General features: G+C 39.4%; 1 protein-coding gene across 1 annotated transcript; it reads right to left on the bottom strand.

The window, feature by feature from the left end:
• Positions 1-1,532: 1,532 nt before the first annotated feature.
• On the bottom strand, positions 1,533-13,018 carry TMEM170B (transmembrane protein 170B). Its single transcript, XM_054381919.1, has 3 exons — positions 12,922-13,018; positions 7,521-7,691; positions 1,533-1,663 (listed from the first exon to the last, which is right to left on the bottom strand). The coding sequence occupies exons 1-3, from the start codon at positions 13,016-13,018 to the stop codon at positions 1,533-1,535; spliced, it is 399 nt and encodes a 132-aa protein (XP_054237894.1).
• Between the last annotated feature and the right edge of the window lie 221 nt (positions 13,019-13,239).

Raw genomic sequence — 13,239 nt, 5'->3', positions numbered from 1 at the left:
CAGGTTAAGTCATTCTAATTTTTTTGAAGCACTAAGCAATGACTGGATTGTAAATTGTATTTTCACCATATTTTTTGGCTGGGCAGCAGGTGCCAGTGTTCTCAACAGTCCTGAAAGTCTTTGACATCTTAACAGCAAAACCTTTCAGCAATTTACTCTTCCTGTCAGCATTAAAAGCCAACTGCTGAAAAGCATTCAGTGAGGAAGGATGTAGGAAGTTTTTTTAACTCCTCACACAGAAATTTTTGTGCCCTTTAAATTTTGCATTTCATAAATAATCAGCAATTAGACTTAAAATTTCTATTCACTCCAAACATTCACATTTAAGACACTTCACATGCACAACACTACCATCCCTTTTAAACTAGAAAACCACAAATTCTACTGAAAGCTAAGTATTTCAAAGTTCCAAGTACCTTAATCTTTCCAAAGATACAAAGTGTTCAGAAAAAAAAGGTAGTAAATACATCAGTGCTGCCCCACTTCCAAACTTTTGGAGTATAGTTACAATGATGAAACTTGACATTTTTGTTTAGTAGAAAACCAGTATATTGTATTTTTATCCCTTTCCATTTTCCTCATAGGTGTGTTCTCCTAAAGGCTGCTATATTTGTGTGTTCTTGAAAGAATATGCATAGGGTTAAGAGTCCTATCAGTGCTTAAATAAATATAGGGAGCTTATTTGCAAACAAGCAAACCCTTTCTGAGGTTTTCAGAAGGGCTGGTAACCATCTGTGTGTTTAAGACAAAATAATTTCAAGAAAAGCATCAATTTAAGATTTGTTTGTGAATACACACCAGATTGTACTTAGCCCTCGTACGGTTTCCTTAAACAACTGATTTCTGCTGAGCTAAAACCAGGAAGAAACGATGTGCTGAGCTTCAGAAAACTGCCATGAGCCATTCTACACATAGTGCTAATTATAATTACATCAGAGTTGTTAAAACTGTGGTTCTTAAGCCCCATCAAAATTCAGCTACCCTTGGAAACAGACTGAACAGTTGCCTTGAATAAAAATATTCAGCACTCCGCAAGACTTTGCTAATACAAAAGACAGCTACCCTGCTACTTTACCCCAAGTCAGACAGTGTATGCTCACAGCACTCTTCTAGAATTACCATTTCAAAGCTTACCCAGCCAACTAACCACCAAGTTTGGCACATACAGCAATTTCCAGCAGTGCCCCTTTATTTCATTACAACACTGTTAAGAACAATACTACCATCACCAAGCATTAATTTGACTGGCAGCTACTCAAGGTGCTTTATCTCAGCTTTGACACACGAGTTGAACCTTGCCTATGACTGAGGCACATCAGGCGTAGTGCAGAAGTAGGACGGTTCAGACACCAGGGGACAATCTATTCATTTGACTGAACCTCTAGGTTTGTAGTGCATGTTCCACGTACCTTCCTTTCTCTTGCACTAGAATTCAAGTTCACAGTTGATGAATCCACTCTTGGGAAGTTTCTTTTCAGAGAAAAGATTTCTTTAAACTAGTTGATTTTTTTTTTCCCCCTTCTATGTAAGTCTCAGAGTGTTGCAAGAATTCTTGAAAATGAGATAATTAGCGTCAGTACTGTCTGTCCAACACCAAAGACAAGAGCTTCTAGGGGAGCCATATTCTTTCCTGCTACTCTGTAAATTCCAGCTACTGCAGCACCTGAGAACCACAAGAAAGAAAATAAAAAAAAGAGACAACAATTATCAAATCATAGAAAAGGCCAAGGCTGAAATAAATAACAAATTGTTTACAGTTTCTATACAACAGAACATTACCAAATACCATATTACAGGGCACTATCAAATCATTAGCCTTGCTTGTATTCTTCAAGTTAATGAAGTCTTTCAGGAATAATTTTCCCAAAAGAACTAGAATAACTCTTCTAACAGCAGTTTAAGAGAAATTAAATCTTGATATTTCCCTGTTGAAAAAATATTTTGGCTTTCTGTTTTTCTGTTTGGTTGGTTGGTTTGGGGTTCTTTTGAGGTATTGTTTGGCTTTTTTTGGGCTTTTTGTGGGTTTGTTTTGTTTTTTTTTTTTTTTTTTGTAACTGCAAGCGCTTACACTTATTGAAGCTGTGCCAGGGGAGGTTTAGGCTGGTTGTTGGGAAGAAATTCTTCACAGACAGTGATTGCCCACTGGAATGGGCTGCCCGGGGAGGTGGTGGAGTCACTGTCCCTGGAAGTGTTTAAAATAAGACTGGACGAGGCACTTAGTGCCATGGTTGAGTTGATTGGATGGTATTGGGGATAGGTTTGACTTGATGATCTGGAAGGTCTTTTCCAACCTGGTTAATTCTTTGATACATATCTGTCAGCTTCATTTAATATTTCACTTGAATAACCTGGTCGTATTGTGCCAATTTACTTTTGACTTAAACTACTAAATTGTTAACAACTGTTGAGCAAATTAATCCAAACGTGACAAAGTCCAGAAGTATTGGATTGTCTTCCATGAATGTGTACAAGAGGAAATTTCTAACCAACATGATCACATTTGGAGCTATTAGTTAAAAATTAAGAGACCATAATTGTGTGGAAATTCCCATTTAAAGTATAATATCAAATAGCCAAGATAAACCAGGAACAAAATACCACACTGAAAACACAGGCAGGTGCTACTGAACTCCCTTCTGCTGTCTTTCAAATACTGGATTTATCACACATTTGAAGAACAAAGGTCCCAGAGCAAATATAAAGCTGTGATGTCTTTGAGCAAATTCCTGTCAAAAAGCTTAAGTCTCTGTATGAATCAGTCAAAAAAAAAAATCCAAAAAATAAACAAAACCAAGACATGCTAATGATGAGTAACATTTTCTGCTCACCTTGAGCCTTGAAAGAACACTAAATGTTCATCTGAAAAAGAAATACAGGCTTCTATACAGCTGTGTTCAGAAGTTAAAAAAAAGTAATCAATCTAACCTCAGAAGTTCACCTGGAAAGAAGCTTTTATTCAATATTTTCTGAACTAATATTTTCTACACAGTGCATCTTTCCTTGACTAAAGAAGAAACATTGCTTAGTGCCCTTTATTTCAGAATTTTCCATAAACACCCAAAAAAACCCTCCGAAATGTATAGACCTTCAGTATGCATGGTGTCATCTGCTATCTGAACATAACTAAACACTTTCAGGGATCACAGAGTCTTTTTCAGGCTCAAATGAAACTGAAAAAAACACCACTTTTTTTTTTAAATAAGGAAGGGTTTAAAAAAAAAAAAAAGGATTTTTCTTGGTTGTGCACAGTCACTAACAGGAATAGTCTTCTGAAATAATCAAAAAGTCATCAGTAACATGGAAACACATTTAAGGTCCAACATATTTTCTGCAAGTACAATCTGTATCTGAACCATGTGACATCTAAAAAAAGTAACCTTTAATTTAAAAGGGAAAAAAATAGGAACAGTATTTAGAAACAGCTAATTTGTGTTGTGTTTTAAATTGTTCTCTTAAAAAAAAAAAAAAATCTGTAAAGTACATTTTGTCAGAAATATCTCACCAGAAGGCCAGCCTTATGGGATTATACCCAGCTACCTTGCTTTTCCATTTGTCCATGGACTATCTGCTGTCCAAAACTGAGAGATCCTTTAATCAAGCTCAGTACTGACATTAAAATTGTTAGTGATTGAACTCTAAGTAAATTCAAACCAGGTAACTGGGATACCAGAATTTCACAGAATCCCATCATGGTGGGGGTTAGAAAGGACCTCTGGAGATTACCTAGTTCAACTGCCCTGTTAAAGCAGGGTCACCCAGAGCAGGTTGCCCAGGATGACTTCTAGGCAGGTTTGGAATCTCTCCAGAGGAGATTCCACAACTTCTCTGGGCAGCCAGGTCAAGTGCTCTGCCACCCCTCACAGCAAATAAATTTTTCCTTATGTTTAGGACAAAGATTTGATGCTAGTTTCTGGTTTCCCGGGAAAACAGTGGGGTATTTATCAAGCTACCAAATGCTTGGGTTTATTATTGATATTTTCTAGAATATGTATTTACACTCAAATAACAGGGCACAACACAACCTGTAATGCATAACCCAGCACAGCTGGGACAAAGCCAAAGTGCACTACAATAGGCTGCCAAGGAGGGAAATGAGAACATGTCATCAAAACAGACTGCTTGGGGAGAGAAGGAAGAACAGACTCTTCTAGATGAAATAGAGCTAAAATCCTTGCCTCAAACTGCCTGACATTTGTCTGTTCTTGCTTGATTTTTTTTTTATTTTATTTTGGACAGTATCCATTGCTATTTAGTAAATTTTTTGTAACTTATATAACCATTCAGCTCTGTGTTTTTTTCCAAAGCCTAGAAATTGAGAAGCTTCCTGCCTTTCTATGTGCTGTTAAAAAGATTCCAGAAGGCCAGAAAATGTGAAAGATGTACCTGAACAAAATTAAGATTGTATTATTTAATAATCTCTGTTGTATTCATTCATTTACACAAACCATGTAGACCGGAAATACAAAATGGAAGTTGAAGTTAAGTTTTCTATTTCAATTTCTTAAGCACTGGCTCAGGCATACCTACATAACAAAGTACTTCAACTTGCATCCCAGTTTGCAGCACAATAGCTATTAAAAATCCTCTCTTTAAAAATTTATCACCATTTGTCTTCAGAAGCTCCCCACAGAATTTCTCTCAGTATAAAGCAACCCAGTGATGTCCAGAAATAAAAATACCTGATAGTAAAATGATTTGGCTAACCAAACTGCGATGCTCTGTGCAAAACCTTTGGGAACAGTATAGCAAGTCTAGAGCCTAATCTTGGAGAAATTCTCAGGTGAATTTACACAAAACCAGGACTGCTTACTTGTTAAATGTTTTAACCTACAAAACTGAATGCCAAAAATACAACTGTGTTGCTCCTCTTTTTATGCACAGATAAAAGACACAAAGTACTTTCATCTGAGAAGCACTGAGCCTGACCCTTTCCACCCACAGAATGGTCTTAAGAGTCTCTGCTTGGATATTCCAGCATCACGTTTCCTATCTTCAGTTCTTCAGGAATGCTGATGCACAATTGCCCTTGTAAAAGGACCACTAACATTGTAATCTTGGAACAAAAAGCAACAGACCATGTAACATAAGGCACTCAACTGATTTCATCTCACCTTAGCTAAAAAAAAAAAAAAAATATGTTATACTGAACTACTGTGTTAAATGATGAAATTCAAGCTGAGAAATACATAGCAATTAAAACAGACTTTTGAGGAAAGGCTTAATGAAAACTTTTCATGACATCTGCATTTTTATTTAACCTTGAAAAGCAACAGGCAAGATGGACTTTCAGTAGGAATAAGAAATTATCTGACACAAATTATCCATGAGTGTGTCCAAAGCTGTGGTAACACCATCATTTCGATATCTGTGCAGTACACAGAAAAGTGGAAATGAACAGCAGAAAGGCTTCCCTACAGACTCTTCAATGGTTGCTACATTTATAGTTCCTTGCCCTCAAAGGCCTTTCAAATTAGAACATCTCGTCAACAGCTGCCCTTGTTTGTGTTAGAACAGAACTAATTCTGGTCGGTGATTTTAATATTCAGCTCAGATTCTTCTCACTGATTGCACTTTCTGGAGTTGACAGCATGTTTTCACAGATAGCATCTGCTGCTAGAGCTGTGGTAACTCTGATGTTCAGAGTCACTACCAAAGGCTGGGGTGCAGAAAGGCTTACACATGTGCTCCTCTGCAGACCAAGGTCTCTGCTAATCTTAGGTGCCATACTGGGGCACTGAATGTGAAAGGCTGCATCTGCAGGGAAGAACAAGGACACTAAGCAGACTATCTATGTCATTCAGTATAAAGCTGAGGGATGATGAAGGGTCAAGCCTCTTCTTCAACGGCTGGCATCAGAGGAGGACTCTGTCCATTCTGCCTTTGATCTCCATCCATGTGTTCCTGATTCCAGTTGCAGAATTCAGCTCCTGAATCTGACTCCTGTCTGCCACTCAGTCCAGTCTGGGACTTCCACAGTGCCTGCCCCAAGCATCAGTGGTGATAGAGACATAATTGCCACCAGGAGGTTGGGCTTGATATTGTTATTTTTATTATTTTCATTAAAGCTGGTTTAGTTTTCTAACTCATCAGTCCCTCTCTCTTACTCCTTTTGTCTTCTCTTTGGGAAGGGAAAGGGTTTATTAGAGAGCAGCTGTTACTGATTTAGTGACCAACCCAGCCTTAACACTGAAGATCTTTGGCCAGAAAGTAGTGTTCAGGTTTACATAAACTTCATTCAACCCATTGATTTTAATGTCAAGAACTCCTTACTACCATTGTTTCAGACAACAAAGTACAAGCTTCTATAAAAATAATATTCACTATTTCTTGTTCCCCTCCCAAACAGAAAATTCACTGTGATCTCATTGGCTTGGGAAAGCTACTGTAGTCTGTTTATAACTTAGATAAAAGTAGCTGGATATGACAAAGCCAAAGACTGAATAAAGTGTCCTACTGATCTCATGGCACATATTTCAGTGTTGACACAGATAATGGAATTACTTAGGAAAGATGGAAAACCAGTTTCTGATACCAGTAACTCTAGATGAAAATAGTGAGGTAACATTCTGTCAAAACACCCTTGGCAACATCACTTCTGTGCCACATTTGATGAAGTGTAACACTTCTGCACTTTACTACATAAAATACTCTTGCTTCCTGCAATATTTAATGATGAGTATAGGTTTTAACTCTAGTTCTGTGAACCTGTCAGCATACTGCTTTAAGAGAGAAATTATTAGCATCTTATCCATGGGTAAAATGGCAAGTAATAAAAAAAAAAGGTCAAAAACGTATCTTGAGTGGTAGGCATTAGACTAATACCATAAGAAACTGGAACAGATGGCCCAGACAAAGAGCATTTTACCTAGAACAGCAGCACTTTTTAATCCCTCCAAAAACTTAAGTCTAATGGCCTTCCTCCCCATCCCAAATGAAGTAACACCATGCCTAAGCCAAGACTTGAAAGTTCTTTCAAAATCATGAGCCAAGTGTAATTTCTACAAGCAACTTTTCTTAGCTATAAATAATTCCCTATATTGTATTTCTTTTAAAAGAGCTACAGGCTATCTAGGTGTAATTTTAAAAACTCTAGTAGATCCAAGGAAATGAGCAGGAATTCAACCTTGCAACCAATGGAATCAGGACCTCATTTCCAAAAAGGATGGCTTTTAGGGTACTAAGAGATGATCTCAGTCAGAAACCTTTGACAAAACGCCTGCAACAAGTATGGTAGGACAGGAATGCTCTTCCTGAATCCAAAAAGTTGTTGCCTTTTCAGTATACACACCTTTTCTGGTATTCAACATTTCTGCACAACTCTGACAATTTATAGTAGCTTTATCTTTACATAACAGAAGAGCAACTCAGCTGCCATTATTATTAACTACATAATTAAGGCAAAACCCTTAACAACTAGTCACTAAGCAATAGATTCGGTTTTGGTTTTTAATTTTTAGAAATTAGATGTAAAATAAGAAAGAAAAAGAAATCAATCAAACAAAAAACCAAGACAGACTTACTGGTTATCATTGCTCCAGTTACAGAACCCAGAAATCCAATGCTGACCACAATGACAGAAATCAGCCTCCCCTGCCTATGCCTCTGCAGCATCACAAACATTAGTACTCCCACAGCACCATGGACAAAGAGAGAGGAGAAGAGAGCCCAGAGGAAAACCCAGTACCACATCTCTGAAAGAAAGCAGTCAAACAAAGGGTTAATGTTTGAGACTGGAACTTCGCAAGCAAGAAACTTTAAAACAGAGCATATCATCAGCAGTAAGAGAAAACAAATACTGATTTTCATCTTAGAAGGAATCAATGTGACAATATTGGCACATGCTCAAGACTCTTTCCCTCTTCTAGCAGTCCATCATAAAGGAGTAACTTTATATGATCAAAAAATTATACAAAGGATTCCAGCACAATTCTTAAATCAGATGTATTATTACAAGAAGTCCATCATTCTTTTATTGGTTTCTTTAAATAACAGTAATTGCAATTTCTTACTAGGCATCGTAACTATTCCTGCATAATGAGATACTATCTGAAACAAAGAAAAAGTATAAGAATTGTTTTGGAGCTTGGTTTTGGGCTTTGGTTGGGTTTTGTGGGGTGTTTTTTTTTTTTTTTTTTTTTTTGTTTTTTTTTTGTTTTTTTTTTTCCTCACAAGAAACAGCACCAGGAAACATCAAATGGGAAAACTGAGATTGAAGACTTTAGTTTATTTACCCAGGAGTTGTAACAGTATTTTCCATTGCATTAGCTTCAAAGGCACAAATAAAAATACTACAATGTCCACAAGAAATTTCAAACACATCTACCTCCTTGCTTCTAATTGCTTAGCACAGAGCTTCATAGAGGCAGCTAGCCACTGTTATTTAAATTACTAAGAAGGAACAAGAGTTCTTGAGAATGTGTGAATATAAAAATAGCAGACACGATCATCATCTTCAAAGAAAAGATCAGGATCCATCCATGCATCAACATAATAATTAAAAGAACCTTTATCATTTGGTCATTTTCTAAAAACATTTACTGAAACTCGAAAGAGTGGGGAAATGCAACAGAAGGGGAAAAAAGGATTCAGCAAATTGGGGCATGCTTTTCTGACTGACATATCCCATGAAACTGTTATTAACTGGAGTTTTTGCTGATCCCTCTCAAAAAAAAAAAATAGTACAGCTTCCTTACAAAAGCAGGATACTTATTCTCTTGAGGCAAGGCAGTATTTTTGCAGCTTGCCATACATCAATCATAGGAGCTAAAATATGACCCAATAAATTAGCTTTAAAAATATTTAGCAGCTCAAACAAAACAGTGGTGAAAGGATGCTGAGAAAGAATAGTTGCTACAGAATAGCCACAGTACTTTGACTCCAGCACCAATATTGTTTGCATATCCACAGCATGAATACAGTTTCAAACTTTTTCTTATAGCATCACTTTGAGAGTAGACTCAACCTTTCCCTTTTCTTAGAATCACAGAATCAACCAGGTTGGAAGAGACCTCCAAGATCATCAAGTCCAACCCATCACCCAGCCACTAATCAACTAAGTGCCTCATCCAGGCTTTTCTTAAACACCCCCAGGGACATTGACCCCACCACCTCCCTGGGCAGCCCATCCCAATGGGCAATCTCTCCTTCTGTGAAGAACTTTCTAAAAATCAAGTGTAAACTTTCCCCTGTACAGCTTGAGCCTGTGTCCTCTTGTTCTATTGCTGACTGCCTGGGAGAAGAGACCGAACCCCACCTGGCTACAACCTCCCTTCAGGTAGTTGTAGACAGCAAGAAGGTCTCCCCTGAGCCTCCTCTTCTCCACAAGCATGAAAGGCAAAACTGGTAGGACTTACAACTCAAACATTTAAAAACAAGCTTCTGGAAGGTGTGCTCTGCTGGATACTGAATTCAGGCAGGTATCAGTCAGATTCATTAAACTGCATTAGCCCAAGAATAGGAGACTCAGGTGAGAGCAGCCCTGCAGTTAGAGCAGCCTGTTCAGCAGCCAGCTACTCTAAAGTCTCACTCTGAATGTATCTGAGGCAGAGTCCCAGGATGCTGAAAACACTTCCAGTCATTCTCTCCTAAAGTGCCATTGCAGCTAAAAAGCCTGTAACTCAACCACAAAAATCTGTGGGAATCTGACTGTTAGATACAATCATTCCCTGTACTTCCCATGGGGTTCACTAAGCACTGCCTCACCTGCTCAGAAATCAGTGTTTGTGGTCATCATTGACCCTCACCATGTAGAAAATAACTGATTTCCAGTCTTAGGAAGACTTCCTGGGCTGACTGTATTTTCAGGAGAAAAGGAAAGATTATGTGAAGGCTACTTACTCCCCTGTAACTAAGAAACAAAAAATGTTTACAAACCCTTCCACAACAAAGTAGCTTCACGGTGAGTAACTAGCTCAGGTTTTATTTACGTCCCAAATAAGACTCAAGGAAAATTAGCTTTATATTTAGGGCAGGAGACCTGAGAATAGAACCAGCCTCAAAAGGCCTGTTGTATAAAAGAATATAGGCTTGAGTCCTTTGGTGCACACTTTTTTCTCCTTCTCCATAAAAGCAACATACATTGAATCCATCCTAAAGGATATTAGAGAACTGTGACAGTCCTCCTTCCAGAAGGCAGACAGCAAGATGAAGGACACTAGCAAACAGTGAACTGTCTTCACCCTGCAAGCAAACACCTTACAGATCATCTTCTACCCGGAGGTGCTTTTTATTTAAGCCACTCCAGGAAATACATATGCTCTAGATTATCTACACTCCACCAACTCACACACCTGAACTGGTTAATTGAAATTAGCTGAAGAGCTTTTCTTTACCAAGTTCCTAGACAAGCTATGAGCAGAGAGACTAGAAGGGGTTTTTGTCCTTCCCCTCCCCTCACACACATTCTTGCAAAAGATTCTCACCTGCTGTAACAAGAAATGGATTTTAAAAATGGAACAAAAGGAAAAGTGTCCCTAAAGAGGGAAGAAAGTACAACTCTGCCACTTCCTTTTGTGTCTGGAACCATTCTAGCATCCCTCCTTAGTCAGAAGATACCTCTAATTTACTATAGATTAATTATGAGGTTTTAATTTTTATTCTTTAATGGCTGCAATAATTTATATTGTTCTATCCTGATACAAAATAAAGGAAATGGAATAATCACACATATATGGTAGAAAAAGAATGGTTCAGCTTACTTTTAAGGGGAAAAAGCCCAACAAAATGAAACCATTAAAGTTTGAAGCGTTCCTGGGCTAGGCTGGAGTTCATATCAGGTTCCTGCTGAAAGTTTTGGAAAATGAATATATTTCTAAGAAGAGTGCTGATAAAACATTACAACTTTGTACAAACAAAAACAACAGTGTTTAGATAAAGAAGATAAATTTTTACTTGGGCAACTTAAGAGCCACATCCAGAGCACAACTGTGAGTCCAAAAGAAAAGACAAAGCAGTGTTAAAGAAGATTTAAAATCCAGTGGAAGTTATTAACTGCCAACAGCCCTTAAGAACATTGAGTGCAAGAGCTTATGGCTATAAGGGCAACCAGTGTTTAAACATCAATTCACAAAGCATTGTGCAACTACAACTAGCACAGCCATACTCTCCAATAATATGACAATGGATAATTAATTATTTTTAATATTCTTCAAATTAAAAAGAAAATCCATTCCACGTGAACAACTTCTTGTGTAACCCCTGCTCATATTGCAAAAGTACCAAGAAACAAACTCTTTGGCTTCCTTAACACTCAGCACTGCATTTCATATGCAACACCTGTGTTGCATAATGCTCTAAGAAAAACTTCATAGAGGACGCTGGTATGAAGAACAGTTAAATCTATCACAAACTTTTCCCTCTAAGAGCACAAGATGTATTTTTGCAGTAATTATGCAAAAATAACTACTAAAAAAATAATCAGTTGTATTAATGTGTCACCACTTTTAATCTCTGGATAATTTAATCACCAGACATACACCTTTAAAAAAAAAAAAATCATAGATAACCTTTTTATTGCATTTATAAAAGTATCCTGGAAGTTAAATGAACAAGAACCACAATAAAGCCTAAGAAGATCACTTTGTTTGCTACAGCTTCAACTTTAGCTACACCACTCTTCCTACCACATTTCTTCTACCTCCAATAGATTTTAAAAATAAAGCCATCAATCATTACTACAGAGAGGAGGAAAAGGTAGCATAATTTTCATAAATATCTGAAACACATCCCTTTACTCACTTTTCCACTAATCTCTCACCACCTCTCTAACAAGCAGAATTAATTTACTCAGGAACATCTCTGCTATTGATGCCACATTCCTGTTTATTCAAAGGTGGAAGCTTAGGCTTTTCCTTACACCTGGACAGAAGGGAGAATCAGCAGAAACACCTCTCCACTACATGCCTTGGGTCTTACAGTAGTCCACACCCATTTTTCAGCATGAGATTGAGAAGAAAAAGCATCTAGTTCTTGCCAAAACTAGCTAACGCTTCCATCTCCTAACATAGAATGAAGACCTGAACATGACTTGGGTTCACAGAATTCTTTCAGAACAGCCCAGTCTTCAAGAATCCCTGAGGCTTAAGATTATGTCTCTTTGTCAGGAAAAAACTGCCACCTCAACTCCCACAGTGATCTTGTCCAGGAGTATACTTGGGGTGGGAAGTCTCCGATACTCTCATTAATTTCTTTGCCTTTTTATGTTTTCTGTAGCTGGATATGTATAAGATATATGAGCTTATACCCCTCCAAAAAAAAAAAAGACAGGCAAAACCCAAACCACGCCTCCAAACATACATTAGTCTTCCATATATATTTCCATATTCACACACTCTACTCACACAGAAGTACCCATCAAATTCACTTATACATAGGTATTCTACACCACTAACCTTTTATTACGTACATGGGTACAACAGCGAGCAAACACATCCACAGCACCTTTACTCCTCCAGATACCATACACACACCAGTGCCCCCAAGCACCTAACCCATACAGACCCCTTTGGTTTCCCTGGACATACCATCCCCACAGCCTAGCTCTGCCTGCATACTTAGAGATGATATACGTGCTTAGGGAGGCAGCATGCATGCACACACACAGAGCCTCTGGAACACAAACAGCAGCCCTCCGCAGGTGTAACCGAGAGGGAAACCACTCCAGCCTCGCACCCCAACCCTTCGCCCACGCCCTCCATTGTGCACCGCGGATGCGCGATCTCCACGCGGAGCGGGAGAAGCCCCGGGCTCCCACACCGGCGGCACTACTCCATCGCTGCCTCCACGCAGGGGTGGCACACACGTAACCCCACAACTCGCCCCCCACCCCCCTCCATCCCGGCAGCTCGCCCTGCCGCCTCTGTGCGTGGGCCGGAGCCCACCCGCCTTCCTCCTCCTCCTCCCGGCACACCCACGCCCGGTTACCGGTGAGGTTGCGGAGGACGGTGCCGTGAGCCCAGAGACTCAGCACTTGCTGCACCGACAGGTTGATCATGGAGTTATCTCCCGCTTCCACTTTCATGGTGGCGGGCGGTCCAGCGGCCTCCGCCGCTCCTCAGCCGGGTGGGACGGGGGACGGGCGGCAGCGACAGCCTGACGACGGGAGGCCGGACGCCTCTCGCCACCAGATCGCGGGGCGGGAGGGCTGCAGCAGCGAGGAGCAAAAGGGCGGGGAAGCGGCGAAGGAGCCTTCGCGCCGCGAGGGAGACATCGAGAACCGAGGGGGTGAGATGGCGGCCGGGG

Source organism: Indicator indicator, chromosome 6 (assembly GCF_027791375.1).
Source record: "Indicator indicator isolate 239-I01 chromosome 6, UM_Iind_1.1, whole genome shotgun sequence".
NCBI classification, from domain to species: Eukaryota; Metazoa; Chordata; class Aves; order Piciformes; family Indicatoridae; genus Indicator; species Indicator indicator.
This window is presented reverse-complemented; position numbering and strand designations above follow the sequence as displayed.